This window comes from Canis lupus, chromosome 13, assembly GCF_048164855.1.
Source record: "Canis lupus baileyi chromosome 13, mCanLup2.hap1, whole genome shotgun sequence".
Classification (NCBI taxonomy): Eukaryota; Metazoa; Chordata; class Mammalia; order Carnivora; family Canidae; genus Canis; species Canis lupus.
In genome coordinates, this window is record NC_132850.1 from 60,790,126 (window position 1) to 60,804,898 (window position 14,773).

General features: G+C 43.3%; 1 protein-coding gene across 1 annotated transcript in view; it reads right to left on the reverse strand.

Annotated features, from left to right (window-relative positions):
* The window catches only part of NAF1 (nuclear assembly factor 1 ribonucleoprotein), a 40,918-nt gene extending 27,091 nt beyond the window's left edge, over positions 1-13,827 (reverse strand). The window contains exons 1-2 of the mRNA XM_072773811.1: positions 13,513-13,827; positions 9,170-9,344 (exon numbers count right to left, since the gene is read on the reverse strand). Coding sequence (XP_072629912.1) covers positions 9,170-9,344; positions 13,513-13,763 — 426 coding nt within the window. The 5' untranslated portion in view covers positions 13,764-13,827. The remainder of the gene's footprint in view (positions 1-9,169; positions 9,345-13,512) is intronic.
* Positions 13,828-14,773: the final 946 nt, after the last annotated feature.

A 14,773-nucleotide genomic window follows, 5' to 3' on the forward strand; every position in this document is an offset into this window, starting at 1 on the left:
CTAAAATTCAACATACTAAATACACAGTTCCAAGTCAAAGGCTCTATTAAAAGATAATATGGTCCAAGCACATGCAATTTAAGAAAGCTTACATTATGATACAATCATCTATCACCAAGACAAAATATCCTACATTATTCAGAAACCAAATAACCAGGTAGCTCAAATGATCAAATTCTAATGTTGCTTTTTACGCAGGTCTACACAAGTACTAAAAACACAGCACACCGAAATCTACCTGTTACTAGTTGTGAATCTGCTCTCCCACTATCTTGGGCAAATCACTTTCTTTCTGGGAATCAGTTTTCTTCTCTCTGAACAGTGGGAAAACTGAGCAAAGTTCTGAATATTTCATGCAAATGGCCAATAATACAATTTAAAAAAATGTTTAACTGCATGTAATCAAAGAGACAGCACATTTAGATACAAATTATATTCCAGCCTCAAACACAATTACTGTAATTCTGGATAAAAGGTTCCCATAACTATGGCATTAAAGAAATGCATGGTCCTACCCACACTTCTGAAATATCCATGAAAGAGCAATTATTGTTTATGTTACAAGAATATTATTATATTCTGATTTCTGAACATCTGTATGGCCTACAAGGTTGTTCAGTTAAGCAAAACATTCAAATGTAACCTATTAAAACAAACTGTAGACACGTTAGTTAAAAAATGGATGTGAGACGTCCAGTGCAAAAATGGAAGGAGCTAATGGGTCAAAAATGGCCCTCTGAAATGGTGACATTTGTGCATTACAATGACCTTGCATTTTCCAGCTCTTAAGATTTACTATTGGGCAAGAAAAAAAATCAGTAAGGAAAAAAAAGTCAGTAATTTATAATTTTCTGAGGCAAAATTATCTGAAGAACCTTGATTGGGGTTTTTACTTATAAATCTAGAAAAAGGGCAGCAGGCAGTAATGGGAAAAAGAATTAAAGATTCCAAATGACAACTAATTCAATTGGCTAGACTGGGGAGACTTTTCTTAAAAGTGCGGAAAGTGGAATAAAATTATCTGACCACTTTCCTTATATTACCCAAAAATAGAGGACATGCATGTGGCAGCCAATTACCTGATGCTATTAGGTGAGCCTTCACTTTTCAGATATGGTTGGAAAGTAGGATCCAATCCCTGGAGTACTGAGAGCCATGATTGAAAACTTTTTTTTTTTTTTTTTTTCCCCTATAGCTGGTAAAACATATTGGAAAAAAGAATGGATTAGATCTGTACACTGTGTGGTAGCTAAGACCACATATAACGTTTAGTCCAATATTTCAACTTTACAAAAGTCCTTTTATAATGTTCCATAGAGCTCAATACACATTAATTGCCCTCATTAATTACCCTATCGAGTATACTAAACTTAAGATTCAGACTAGCCCACTAATTTTTTCTTCTTTTTTTAAAGGTTTTATTTATTCATGAGACAGAGAGAGAAAGAGACAGAGAGAGAGAGGCAGAGACACAGGCAGAGGGAGAAGCAGGCTCTATGCAGGGAGTCTGACGTGGGACTTGATCTTGGGACTCAGATCACACCCTGGGCTGAAGGCAGGCGCTAAACCACTGAGCCACCCGGGCTTCCCTAAATATTTTCACCTAAAAAAATGAAACCTAAAAAAAAAAAAAGAAACCTGGGGATAAATCCTACTTGGTCATGGTGAATAATCTTCTTAATGTATTGTTGTATCCTATTGGCTAGTATCTTGTTGAGAATTTTTGCATCCATGTTCATCAGGGATATTGGTCTATAATTCTCCTTTTTTGTGGAGTCTTTCTCTGGTTTTGGAATTAAGGTGATGCTGGCTTCATAGAACAAGTTTGGAAGGACTCCATCTCTTTCTATCATTCCGAACAGCTTTAGTAGAATAGGTATGGTTTCTTTAAACGTTTGATAGAATTCCCCAGGGAAGCCATCTGGCCCTGGACTTTTGTGTCTTGGGAGGTTTTTGAACCAGGAGGCTTCAATTTCCTCCCTGGTTATTGGCCTGTTCAGGTTTTCTATTTCTTCCAGTTCCAATTTTGGTAGTTTGTGGCTTTCCAGAAATGAGTCCATTTCTTCTAGATTGCCTAATTTATTGGCATATAGCTGTTCATAATGGGTTTTTTAAATCGTTTGTATTTCCTTGGTGTTGGTAGTGATCTCTCCTTTCTCATTCATGATTTTATTTTTTTTTCATGATTTTATTAATTTGAGTCTTCTCTCTCTTCTTTTTAATAAGGCTGGCTAATGGTTTATCTATCTTATTAATTCTTTCAAAGAACCAACTCCTGGTTTTGTTGTTCTGTTCCACAGTTCTTTGGTCTCGATTTCATTGAGTTCTGCTCGAATCTTCATTAACTCTCTTCTTCTGCTGGGTGTAGGATCTATTTGCTGTTTTTTCTCTAGCTCCTTTAGCTGTTAAGGTTAGCTTTTATATTTGAGTTCTTTCCAGTTTTTGGAGGGATGCTTGTATTGCGATGTATTTCCCCCTCAGGACTGCTTTTGCTGTATCCCAAAGATTTTGAATGGTTGTATCTTCATTCTCATTAGTTTCCATGAATCTTTTTAATTCTTCCTTAATTTCCTGGTTGACCTTTTCAACACTTCTTTGCAGTGTCTTTGTATTTTTCTTTTAAAATGAATACAATGTTCTTACCCTGTTTTTCTCTAAAATTACTGCCAGAAACAAAGTTTCTAAGATTATCTTCAGGACAGCCTGGGTGGCTCAGCGGTTTAGTGCCGCCTTCAGCCCAGGGTGTGATCCTGGAGACCCCGGATTGGGTCCCGCGTCGGGCTCCCTGAGTGGAGCCTGCTTCCCCCTCTGCCCGTGTCTCTGACTCTCTCTCTCTCCCTGTGTCTTTCATGAATAAATAAATAAAATCTTAAAAAAAAAATTATCTTCAAAAGCTGACTCACATAAAAATATAATCTATCTAAATAAGAAACAACCTTCAACAATATAACTCTAAGCACTATTTATAAAAAAAAAAAAAAAAAAAAGATTTATTTATTTATTCATGAGAGAGACACAGAGATAGAGGCAGAGACACAGGCAGAGGGAGAAGCAGGCTCCATGCAGGGAGCCTGATGTGGGATTTGATCCCGGGTCTCCAGAACCATGCCCTGAGCCACCAAGTTAAGGCAGATGCTTAACCGCTGAGCTACCCAGGTGTCCCTAAGCAATATCTTTTTTTATGTTAACTGAGGAGTCCATGTTTCATCAAATCTAAGGCATTGACTTTATATATCACGAAGATATAAGCACTGCCAAATAACTGTAATGTCATCAACTTTTAGTCCCAAATTTCAAAATGAAAGAAATGCCCATTAATTAACAACATTAGGCATATGGATAATAAATCAATGAACAAGGAAACACTCCCTGAGCCCCTACTATGTAAGCAACACTGGAATACAAGTGCCATGCCACAGACTCTATCTAATGAGTGAGATAGTTCAAATTCTCTTCACCTGTCACCTTTCCATACCCATCTGATCTGTCTTACAATTCAGGATGACTTCCTTGACCCCTGCACTGCCAGTTATCTCCTCTTCCACTCAATCCTACTACTTTGTATGTCCAGTACCATTCATCCCGCATTCAATCATTAACTTTCTGGTGTCACTTTGCTTTTAGCAAAAGTATGTATGCTCACTCTCTAGCTAGATTCCCTTTTAACAGACATTTGTCTTTATCCTCTAAAGCAATCAGAACTTATTAAAATCTACTGAGGAATAGGGAAATCTAATAAAATGGAATACTTTTATATAATAGCCATAAATACATATATACACAGAACATACATGGTTACTTTACCGAATAAAACACTATCTTCATAAGAATATCTGAAAATATTCTTTTAGCTTAAGGGATCATTTCTGTTTGCTATAAGCTCTACTAAAATAATTTTGTATAATGAAGCACAAAATTTAAATTTTTTTAAAAATCTGAGCACTATTTTTAAAAAGCACCAAGCATTAATTTAAAAACACCTCAAGTATATGAGCCATTTCTTAAATATCAGACATTTGGAAAAGAATGTTAAGTTTTATCAGTATTCTATGATACATAATAACTTCAAATACATTTAGAGTCATAAAATGCTAAGTTGAAAGAGGCCTGTATTTAGGGCAAAGCTTACAAAGTAAGCTAGCCCTTAAAAACAACATACTCAACTCAATCATTATTAAGTGAAGACTATGGTACACTGCAAATACATGGATGATGAGATCAAAAATTAAGAAATAATCTGCTGTAACTTCTGACCACCTGAGGTGGCCCAGATACTTCTATATCCTGTAAGGATGTTTAAGGGTATCTGTCTGCGCTGCCAAAATCAGAAAGAAAATCTATGTACTCAACCTAACTACAAAATGCCTTCGTTTTACAATATAACATAGGCAATCTCCAAACTATGAAGGTTCCAAGAAATGCTATATTATGTGTATAAATATGCATTAATATGCCTACTGCAGTATTGTCAGTTTTTTATCACCATAAGCACGGTAACCATAACTTTGAAATGTTATGTAAAGCCTTCCAAGTTTTCAGAAAAGAAAATAATAGGCATTAATTTAAAAACTTAATTTCTTTTTTTTAAGATTTGTATTTATTTGAGAGAGCACGCAGGTGCATGCGCACATATGAGGGGGGGGTGAGGGGCAGAGGAGTGGGAGAAGCAGCCTCCCCGCTGAGCAGAGAGCCCCAGGGAGCTTGACGCAGGCTCCACCCCAAGACCCTGGAATCATGACCAGAGCCAAAGGCAGACACTCAACCCACTGACCCACCCAGGTGTCCCATAAAATTCATTTCTGATTAAGGTTCTGAAATGTCACAATCCCATAAATGTTTTTTTGATTTTAATTACACGTGATTTATTTAAATAAAGAGTTCAGGACATCAATTGCTGAGAAAATTTTTTGAAAAGGACCTAATTTTCCAGTTTACTGAAACACTGAATAAACCCTATGTGGTTTAAAACAGTTTCAAAGCTGTAATAGGTACGCTGCTATTTACTGTATAGGTGTTATATAAATCTTCTCAGCATTAAAGAGGAGTTTATGATCAAAAGAATAATTCCACTTGGTTAAATTTAACAGCATATATTACATAACTATGACATTATAAAAAGAGCCAACTAAGACTACTTTCCTTTTCTATGCCTCTGTACCTAACCATTCCCTTTCTTTAAAATCAAGATACAACCATATCTTGTCATCCCAAGGGACTGTTACAACTCTCTAAGGTTTAATTCTAAAAGAACAATCTTGAGATTATTTCACTGTGGCTCCTATATACTTACAATTAAAGATCGGCGATAGTTAGTAGTTAGATCACCAGGATCTAACTTGCCAAGGATGGAAAAGATTTAAAAAGCTAGATCCACGGAGGTGACATTCCTGCTTGACAGACTAACTGGAGGTAAAAATTAAGGTCAGCATGCCTGAATGGCAATAGGAAACAACCTAGAATATGAGACATTTTATAAAGAGATGAACATAAAATTGGGTTAAATTGGGCAGGTCTATTCTAGAGATCTTCTAAAGATCCAGCACAAACTCTGAAATTGATAAAACTGTTTGGCCCATTTTAATTTATGTATACCTCTTAGCAAGTCCAACATGGTTACAATGTTTCCTTAATTTTCTTCAGCATTTCATTAGGAAACTAAATAAAATACATAGATCAAACCTCCATGCACAATCCCTGCTAAGAGGGTATACCAGTATGACCCGAACAAAATGGTATATTTGACATTGGCTAGAGCTGGTTTTAACAAGGGACAGTTCCCAGGAAAAGTGGATTGTCGGAAAGGAAAGGAAAGGAAGGGAAAGGGAAAGGGAAAGGGAAAGGGAAAGGGAAAGGGAAAGGGAAAGGGAAAGGGAAAGGGAAAGGGAAAGGGAAAGGGAAAGGGAAAGGGAAAGGGAAAGGGAAAGGGAAAGGGAAAGGGAAAGGGAGGGAAGGGAAAGGGAGGGAAGGGAAGGGAAGGGAAGGGAAGGGAAGGGAAGGGAAGGGAAGGGAAGGGAAGGGAAGGGAAAGGAAAGGAAAGGAAAGGAAAGGAAAGGAAAGGAAAGGAAAGGAAAGGAAAGGAAAGGAAAGGAAAGGAACAAAACACACACACAAAAAAAACAAATCCAATAGGATTGTCTCAAAAGTCGGCAAAGAAATCTGGCATTAATTGGTTGGTTCAAGGGGAAAATCGAAGTAGAAGCCAGGGTCACAGCAATCTACATGCAAACTAGAATTTAAAAAGATTAATCTTTTTTTTTAATTTTTTAATTTATTTATGATAGTCACAGAGAGAGAGAGAGAGGGGGGGGGGCAGAGACACAGGCAGAGGGAGAAGCAGGCTCCATGCACCAGGAGCCCGACGTGGGATTCGATCCCGGGTTTCCAGGATCGCGCCCTGGGCCAAAGGCAGGTGCCAAACCGCTGCGCCACCCAGGGATCCCTAAAAAGATTAATCTATAGGTAAACAGAAATCAGTCAGTAAAGCAAGAAAAAGACACTCAAGATAACTATGAGAATATCCAAAGACTTGTAAAAGAAAGAGCCTGGCTATCTCCTCCTCAACAGCTGCCTTAGTTCCCATTGGCTTCCCCATCCAAGTCAGTTTACAATGCATCCCCCTTCTCTTGAGGTAAGTTGAGTCTTTTTTGGTTGGACAACCACAAGAGTCCAACACAAGTCACATGTTGGAAACTCTTATGTGATAAACTCTTCCAAGTATTTCCCTTTTACTCTCTAAATGGGATGACTATTACTGACTGAACAGCGTCCCTTTCTGAAGTGGAGAGAAGATGACTTCTTTCCTGCGACAGAGAACCAATTCCTTGTGGTTTGCAAGGGGCTGGTACCACCCACCCAACCCTCTCCTTCCTCAAAATACACACACATTTGGACTCCCTTCCTGTCAACGGGCTTTTACGTGTTCCCACCCTCACACCTGCCCATGTGTGTTCTCTAAAGCATTCACTTTCCTACATATCCTCCCACGCAAACAGGAGTGATTATGTGACTCATGCCCAAGCAACCTAAATACAATCCCACTAGCCTCAATGATGAGTTCAGGGCTGTGTACCAGGCCCCAGGTAAACCGGTACACATATCCCCCAAGACTTTCATATAGGACTATCATCAATGACCAAACTGCCAGCCCCGTGGAGAAAGCAGCAGAGTCCTAAAGACATTGAGTATACACGGCCATACCATTCTTGGTCTGCAGGGCCAAGTCATTCTCCTCCCGTGAACTTCAGAGTTGAAGTCCTGAAGGAGTCCTCATATATGCCCTAAGTCAAAGATCTGTGGCAATCCAGGGAACTCATTCCTCTACCTAACTCCAGTAGCAGTGGTCTAAAGGACTAGGAACTTCCAGTAAGTTGACTTCCTAATCATGTCAATATAAAATAAAGTGAACAGCTACTCAAGAATCCAAAGTTGAAAAATAAAGACTATAATTGCTTCTTCCATCCTTCCCAAAGATCCCTCGGAACTGGCACAAAAAAGGAACAGATTGGCTCACTGTTCAACTTTCAAAAGCTAACATACCTTTCCAGCAAAAATTTAATTTTCTGATTATGAGCCAAACATACACTCTCACAATTGAACAGCACTTCCAAAATTATATTTGTCTCTGCTTTATTTACTGTCTCTTTCCACCAGGCACTATGAGAACAGAACTGGAGGGTCTTGCTTACAGCACCTGTATATGAATGGTGTGCTGTAACAGTTTAAGAATGAATGAATGTAAGATGCCTGTCGTTTCCTCACTCATTCTATAATCATACATTACTGCTGACTGACAACCCACTATCTGTCAAGCATCCTATTGGACACTGGGAGCTAAAAAGAGCAGATATGAACCACCTTCAGCCCTCCAGAAGGTGGTTCCTGGCCTCTGTGTGAGGAACTTTTTTAGTTTTTAGTTTTCTAATGAAAATATGAGCACTGTAACCAAGAAAAATACTTAAATATATAGACTAAGATTTTGAATTAAATTTCAAGAGATTCACAAGGTAAAAATTCCAGGTCAAGTAAGAGACATAAGAAAATGACACATATAACAAGTACTGTGGGTCCTTTATTTGTTGATTTTTATACTCTAAGAAAACTTAAGTAGAGAGGTGATTAAGGTACAAGAGAAAGACCAAAGAAGTCTCCTAATGCTTTCAGAAAATAGTTGTAAGTTGGGAGAGCCTTTGCGTAAAAAGACCACGAAGGGATAGCAATGTCTGTAGTATGAAAACAAGAACCACCGATGAAACTGTATAAAAATCAAGGGGTTTTCAATACATAAAGCATGAGTGAGGTAGGAAATTTCTTATTACAAGTAGAGAAAAAGAAAAATATTGGCATGAAAAGAAAATTACCTTGAGACTCAAACTGTTTTCAAACCCTGCATTAAACTGTTTCGTAGATTTAAGTATTACATAATAATTGTAATTAGTGATCATTAAATTTTGAAAAAGCATCGGTAGTACCTGAAGTACATGTGGGTGTAGGGAGAATAAATAATGTGGCAATACAGCCTATATTTTGAAATTCTGAGGAGACATTCCTTTTGGATCATGAGGTTTCAACCAAACTACTATCCTTCATCCTTCTAGGGTGGAAAGAAGAGGAAAGAACCATGTAAGGATCAACTGTACAAACCAAACCTGTCAAGTGCCAATAAATACCAACCTATCATAAGTAAGTTTCCTCCATCTGTAACAAAAATGCTCCCAAAACTTCAAGCTAAGAGGAGTCTAAGAAACTCAACCCATCTAATTTCACTTTCTACATCTCTTAAATGCAATCAATTAAAAAGATTTCAATTATTACTGAGCAAAATTTTCTGACTTGTGGACAAAAACAAAAAAACAAAAGTGGTAAATATATATAAGAAATCTTTGTAGGAAAGATAAAAAAACAAAAAATAGCAAACTGAAGTTGATGCCCATCAAGAACAATAATCAAACATTAGATTTAGAAAAAACCTTAGCAAACAGATCAATCTTCTCTTTTATTTAAAAAAAAAAAAAAAAAAAAAAAAAAAGGCACAGCAAATGTATATGCCCAGTAAGAGGTTGAGAAGTCTTCAAATTTACAGAGCTGGATATAGGCCAAATGAGATCAGTATTAGTATCATAACGTATTTTTAACATTCAAATTAGGTTTAATAACAAATCTAAGTACTTACATTAAGGAGTAACTCATCTTTTGTTTTAAGAGGAAAATTCTTGTTTTCCTTCTCAGTTTGTAAATCATCTTCTCCATCTGACACCAGTGGAGGAAGTGATATACAAGAGGAAGACGATGAGGAAGATGAGGAGGAAGAGGAAGAGGAGGAGCTTGAACTATCTGAATCTGTGTCACTGTAGGGAAGAAAAAGTAAAAAAACCTAGTCGTAAAGTATAATTTTAATGGTATTAAATTACAATTTTTCAACTAGGAAATATCTACTACACAGTTACTGGTGCTGATATAATTCAAAACCTAGCATTTCGAGATTGGCTATGGTATTTGGAAAGTAGTCTTCAATCCACTGATAACATTTTCAAAATCCCTGCTGTGACCTAAATCCTATTATTACTATAGACTCACACATCACACATTTGTCTTAATATAATCAAGCATGTGATAAATAACTGACAAAAGAGAGCTCTGGACAAGGTACCCTTTATTAGTTATCAATGACCAGATCACTTAATAGCCAATAAAATGCTTTCAATCTTCATACAACTTGGAAACTCCTGAAAGCTTTCAACCATGTCAACTCTACTCTACAAACTCCCTTAGCCCATTTTATGTGCTGTTTTTAAAAGTTCAAGCTCATTTTCTCTTCTCTGTCCTCTTCGCATGGGTACTGTCATCCACTCAAATGATTTCAATGATCACTCATGTATAGATAACTCCTAAATCGTCAGCCTTGATACTGGTAACTCTAAGCTTCACCCCTAATCCCTAGCTACATACTGGCTACCTCTGTATGAGTAACGTAGACTTACTTCATTCTAGCAACAAGTTTAAAAAAAAAAAAAAAAAACATTCTCCTTACAGAACCTGCTCCTCTCCTGGAACCTCTTATTTTCATTGTTTAGTCTTCAATTCAGTCACTATAGGCAGAAACCTTGGAATCATTTTAAGCCATCTGGCACTTATGAACGCCATCTCACAGCCAATGATAAAATCCTACCTTCAGAAGGCAAACATCGTTCTCATTCAATTTCTCAATCCCATTTCCACTGTTACTATGACCTTGTTTGGTAAGGGGAGAGAGGGATTCCCCTCATTTCTCACCTATTTTCCTGTAGTATCACTGACATCAGTCTTCCCACAAAAATCAACCCTTCCTCCTACTATTATCTTCACCCTCTCATGACCTTCCATCTTAATCAGTTCACATACTTGCTTAAAAGGAAAAAAAAAAAAAAAACTATGGCTAGACATTATATATGTAGGAATTATCCATTCTGTTGTGTAACAACTGTGATTGTGTAAAAGAATGTCCCCTAGAGATGCATGCTGAAACACTTAACGACTTTAGAAGGTCGTAATAGCATACATGTGTGAAACTAAGTTCTGAAATGTTAATAAGGATTAAATCAAGCTGATGGCTCTGTTTGTACCATTCTTTCCATTTTTCATTAAGAAAACATCAGACATAGAGAAAAGCTTTAGTAGTTTCTTCATAAACCTATATTGTGTACAAGACAAAGGCCATCTCAGAGCCCTTTACAGTCAGGTTCCTAGTTAACCTCCACAATCCATCTCCTCTCACAGCAATTTTTTAAACAATGCCTAGAGCACAGCCTGTCTCATACTCTCCAGCAAACATGAAAAACACGTCTTCTCGGATGGGTTATCAAGTTTTTGAAACAAAGGCATTAGTTCTGGCACCTACAGTCTTTCCTTGTTACAGGGGCAATGGGCAGCCCATTCACAAGCGAACTTTTTCCTGCTACTACTATATTCTACCCCAGATCATTCTCATCAGCATAGCAAAACCCTGTAGTACTTGTTCAATTCCTCCAGCTATGGCCTCATTTTCCCCTTAGTTTCTTGAGTGTCATTAACATGTGCTATCTCTTCCCTCACGTCCCATTCCGTCTTTACCCCAAAGTGGCTTCCGTCACCACTCCTTTACAAGGTCATCGACAACATCCAAGGTGTTCCGTCTAGTAGACATCTGTCACCTGAACTTTTGAGCAACATCTGACAGGATTCCCACTTACTTCCTCAAAAAACTTCCACATTTTGGCATTCACTAAGCTGCCGTGGGATTCCACCCTCAGGTGCCTTCCTGTGTCTTCATGGCTTTATTTATTTTTTTTATTTTTAAAAGATTTTATTTATTCATGAGATACAGAGAGAGGCAGAGACACAGGCAGAGGGAGAAGCAGGCTCCATGCAGGGAGCCCGCCGTGGGACTCGATCCTGGGGCTCAATCCTGGGACTCCAGGATCAGGCCCTGGGCTGAAGGCAGACGCTCAACTGCTGAGCCACCCAGGGATCCCCGTCTTCGTGGCTTTAAACATGACCTTCACTTAAAAGAGACTAAACGGACATCACATCCAAATGCCCTGAGAATCTTGTTTGAATTTCAATTCAAATAGACCAACTGTCAAAAGACAACTAGAGAAATATGAATACTATTAGGTGGTATTAAGGAATTAAGGTTAACTCTTCCTGTTTGATCACGACATGGTGGTTACAGGACAAGTACTTTATCAGTCAGAAACGTATAGTAAAGGACGTGGACAAGGTGACATAGTGTTTGATATTTGCTCTAAAAATCTGAGGTTAAAAAAAAAATGTTTAGAAATACTAGATACAACATTAACAAAATACTGGAAACCGTGTAAGTGTGGTGATGAGTACATGTACGTTCATTATACTACTCTCTACCTTTAATAAATCTGAAAATATCTATAATAAAAAAAAAAAAAAAAAAGCAAATCCTCTCCATAAACTGAGGTCTCCATTTACGTCTCCAGTCCAGAGCTGGCCTCTGAACTCTCAGGTCATTACCCGCTGCTTCAATGTCCCATCAGCTGCACAACAGACCTCGACTTCACCTTCCAAGTTAAACTCTGCTGGTCTCCAGCCCCCGTCCCAGATGGGTTACTCCCCATCTTACCAACCACCGGCACCTCCACCCGGTTGATGCCTCCTTGTCTAGCCCACCGCCCCATCTGTTAGGACGACTTCCAGACACTTGACCCAGAGACCCACGGTCACATCTTGAACTCACGCAATGTCTTTCCGACTCTTTCCACACCAATCCCCGTCCCACTCATGCTTCTCTGCTTTCACTTTTTTTTTTTTTTTTTAAGATTTTATTTATTCGTTCATGAGAGACACAGAGAGGCAGAGACCCAGGCCGAGGGAGAAGCAGGCTCCATGCAGGGAGCCCGACGCGGGCCTCGATCCGGGGTCTCCAGGGTCAGGCCCTGGGCTGCAGGCGGCCCTGCTTTCACCCTTGAACCCAGCTCAGCCCGGCTCTACAGAGCAAGGCTTACCACCCTGGTAACCGGGGCGCGCCCTTCCTCTGCATCCTCCGGGACGCAGGGCTACCGGGGCCCCAGAGCCGGGCTCTCCCTTGACCTCTCCGGGTGTCGGCCTTGTGGTTCCCGCCGCCTCTCATTCCGACACCAACGCTCGGAGTTCCGTCCTCCGTCCTCCGTCCTTCTCCTGGGATGGAGGGCAGGGGCACACCTGTCCGTCCGCTCAGCGGCCCACGTGACACACTCGGATCCCGGGCGGCACCGTCCGTGTGACCCAGGGACACCCTACAGGCAGGTCCTCCCCCAGACCTCAAGGCGGAGGCGGCGTCCCCAGCCTCACCGCCTCTAGCCAAAGCGGGAACAAGCGTGCGGAATCCTCTAACTGGTCCCCAGTTCACTGGTTCAAACACCAAGGCCACGCTCTAGACCTTTGTTTTTTGTTTTTTTTTTTTAAATAAAAAGATGATCTGGGGGATCCCCGGGTGGCTCAGCGGTTTGGCACCTGCCTTTGGCCCAGGGAGTGATCCTGGAGCACGGGATCGAGTCCCACGTCGGGCTCCCTGCATGGAGCCTGCTTCTCCCTCCGCCTGTGTCTCTGCCTCTCTCTCTATCATAAATAAATAAATATTAAAAAAAGAAAAAAAAAGATCTAACACAAAATTCCAAAGTTTAGGACCGTAAAGGGCCACGCCACGCCATACTGAGTGGTTGTCGAAATAATCCAATATCCTCAGGGTTTGTTTGGGTTTGGGGGGGTGGGGTTTTTTTTTGTTTTGTTTTGTTTTTGTTTTTTGTTTTTTGTTGTTTTTTTTTTGCGATGCTACGTTGGATCCTCCAGGACCAAGCTGAAGACGGCAGAGGCCGACGGCAGCGCGGGGCGCAGGGGTCAGGCGGGGCGGGGCGCAGGGGTCCCGCACGTGCGCGCTCGGCCGCCGGCTCCCTCCCGCCCTCCCCGCCCCCACGGCCCCGACCTCCCCAGCCCCCCCCCCCGGGTCCCCGGTCCCGCCCCAGGCTCCCCCGCCCCCCGCGCCCCTACCTGTCCGAGTCCGAGTCCGAGTCCGACCCCGAGGCCCCCAGCGCGGCGCCCGGGCCGGTGACGCAGCTCCGTCCCGCTCCCGGCTCCGGCCTCGGGGCCGAGCGAGGCGGCTGCGCGGCGGCGGGCTGAGCGTCCGCCTCCCGCCGAGCGCCCGCCGCCGCCGCGTCCGACTGCAGGGCCGGGCCGTCCGCCAGGCCGGCGCCGTTGAACTTGAGCGTTTCCAGCTGCGCGGCGGCCTCCACCACCTCCATGGCTCCCGCGCGGGGCTCCGCCGCCGTCCCCGACAGCCACACGCGGGCCCCGCCGCCCGCCCGCGGCACTTCCGGGGGGCGGGGCTACCGGGCGGCCGCGCACGCGCTCGCGGGGGGAGGGCGGGGCCTCGGGGCGCCGGGCGCCGCGCGGTCCTAAGGCCGCCGGGTCCGCCGCGCCCTCGGAGCTGCCGCTGCGGCCCCGACTCCCCCACGGCGTGTGCGCGGATCCTCCCCGGAGCTCGGGGGGCGGGGGGGGGGGGCGGGGGGCGGCCCGCGGACCCGGGGAGCTCCAGCAGACGCTGCGGGTGCCCCACGCAGGGCCGGTGAAGGTGGCTCCCCGGGCGGCAGGCACGTGAACCCAGCGGGGCTACTGCTGCCCGCGGGGGGCGGGACCCGGGGTCCGGGAGGCTCAGCCGGGACGTGACCCGGGGTCAAGGACGTGACCCGTTCTCGTTGCAGGCAGAGGTCGGCACCCCGGGGCCTCCCTTGAGGACTTCAGGCCGGTGCGCCCGCCCCTCCAGCCAGGACAGCTAGAAGGGCCCTGCCCTGCCCTGCCCTCCCCTTCCCTCCACGTGGGACTGGATCCCCTCCCCAGGATCGCGCCCTGGGCTGCAGGCGGCGCCGAACCGCTGGGCCCCCCGGGGATCCCCGGGTCCTTACTTTTCACGAGGCACGCGGTGCGCCAAGGGCCGTGCCCAAGGCCCCAGCACCCCCCCCCCCCCGGGGAGAAGGCCTCGCGCACCCCAGCAGCCCCCCTTCCTGGAGCCCCGAGTGACGCATGGCATCGCAGGGAGCTCACGGCTGCAGGAGAAAGGTCATGCACAGCACACACCTAGAGACACCTGTGACGGGGTCCTCACCCCCGGGGGGCTCAGCGGTAGAGCATCGGCCTTCAGCCCAGGGCGTGACCCCGGGGTCCCGGGATCCAGTCCCGCATGGGGCTCCCTGCGTGGGGCCTGCTTCTCCCTCTGCCTGGGTCTCTGCCTCTGTCTCTCTGTCTCTCTCTCTCT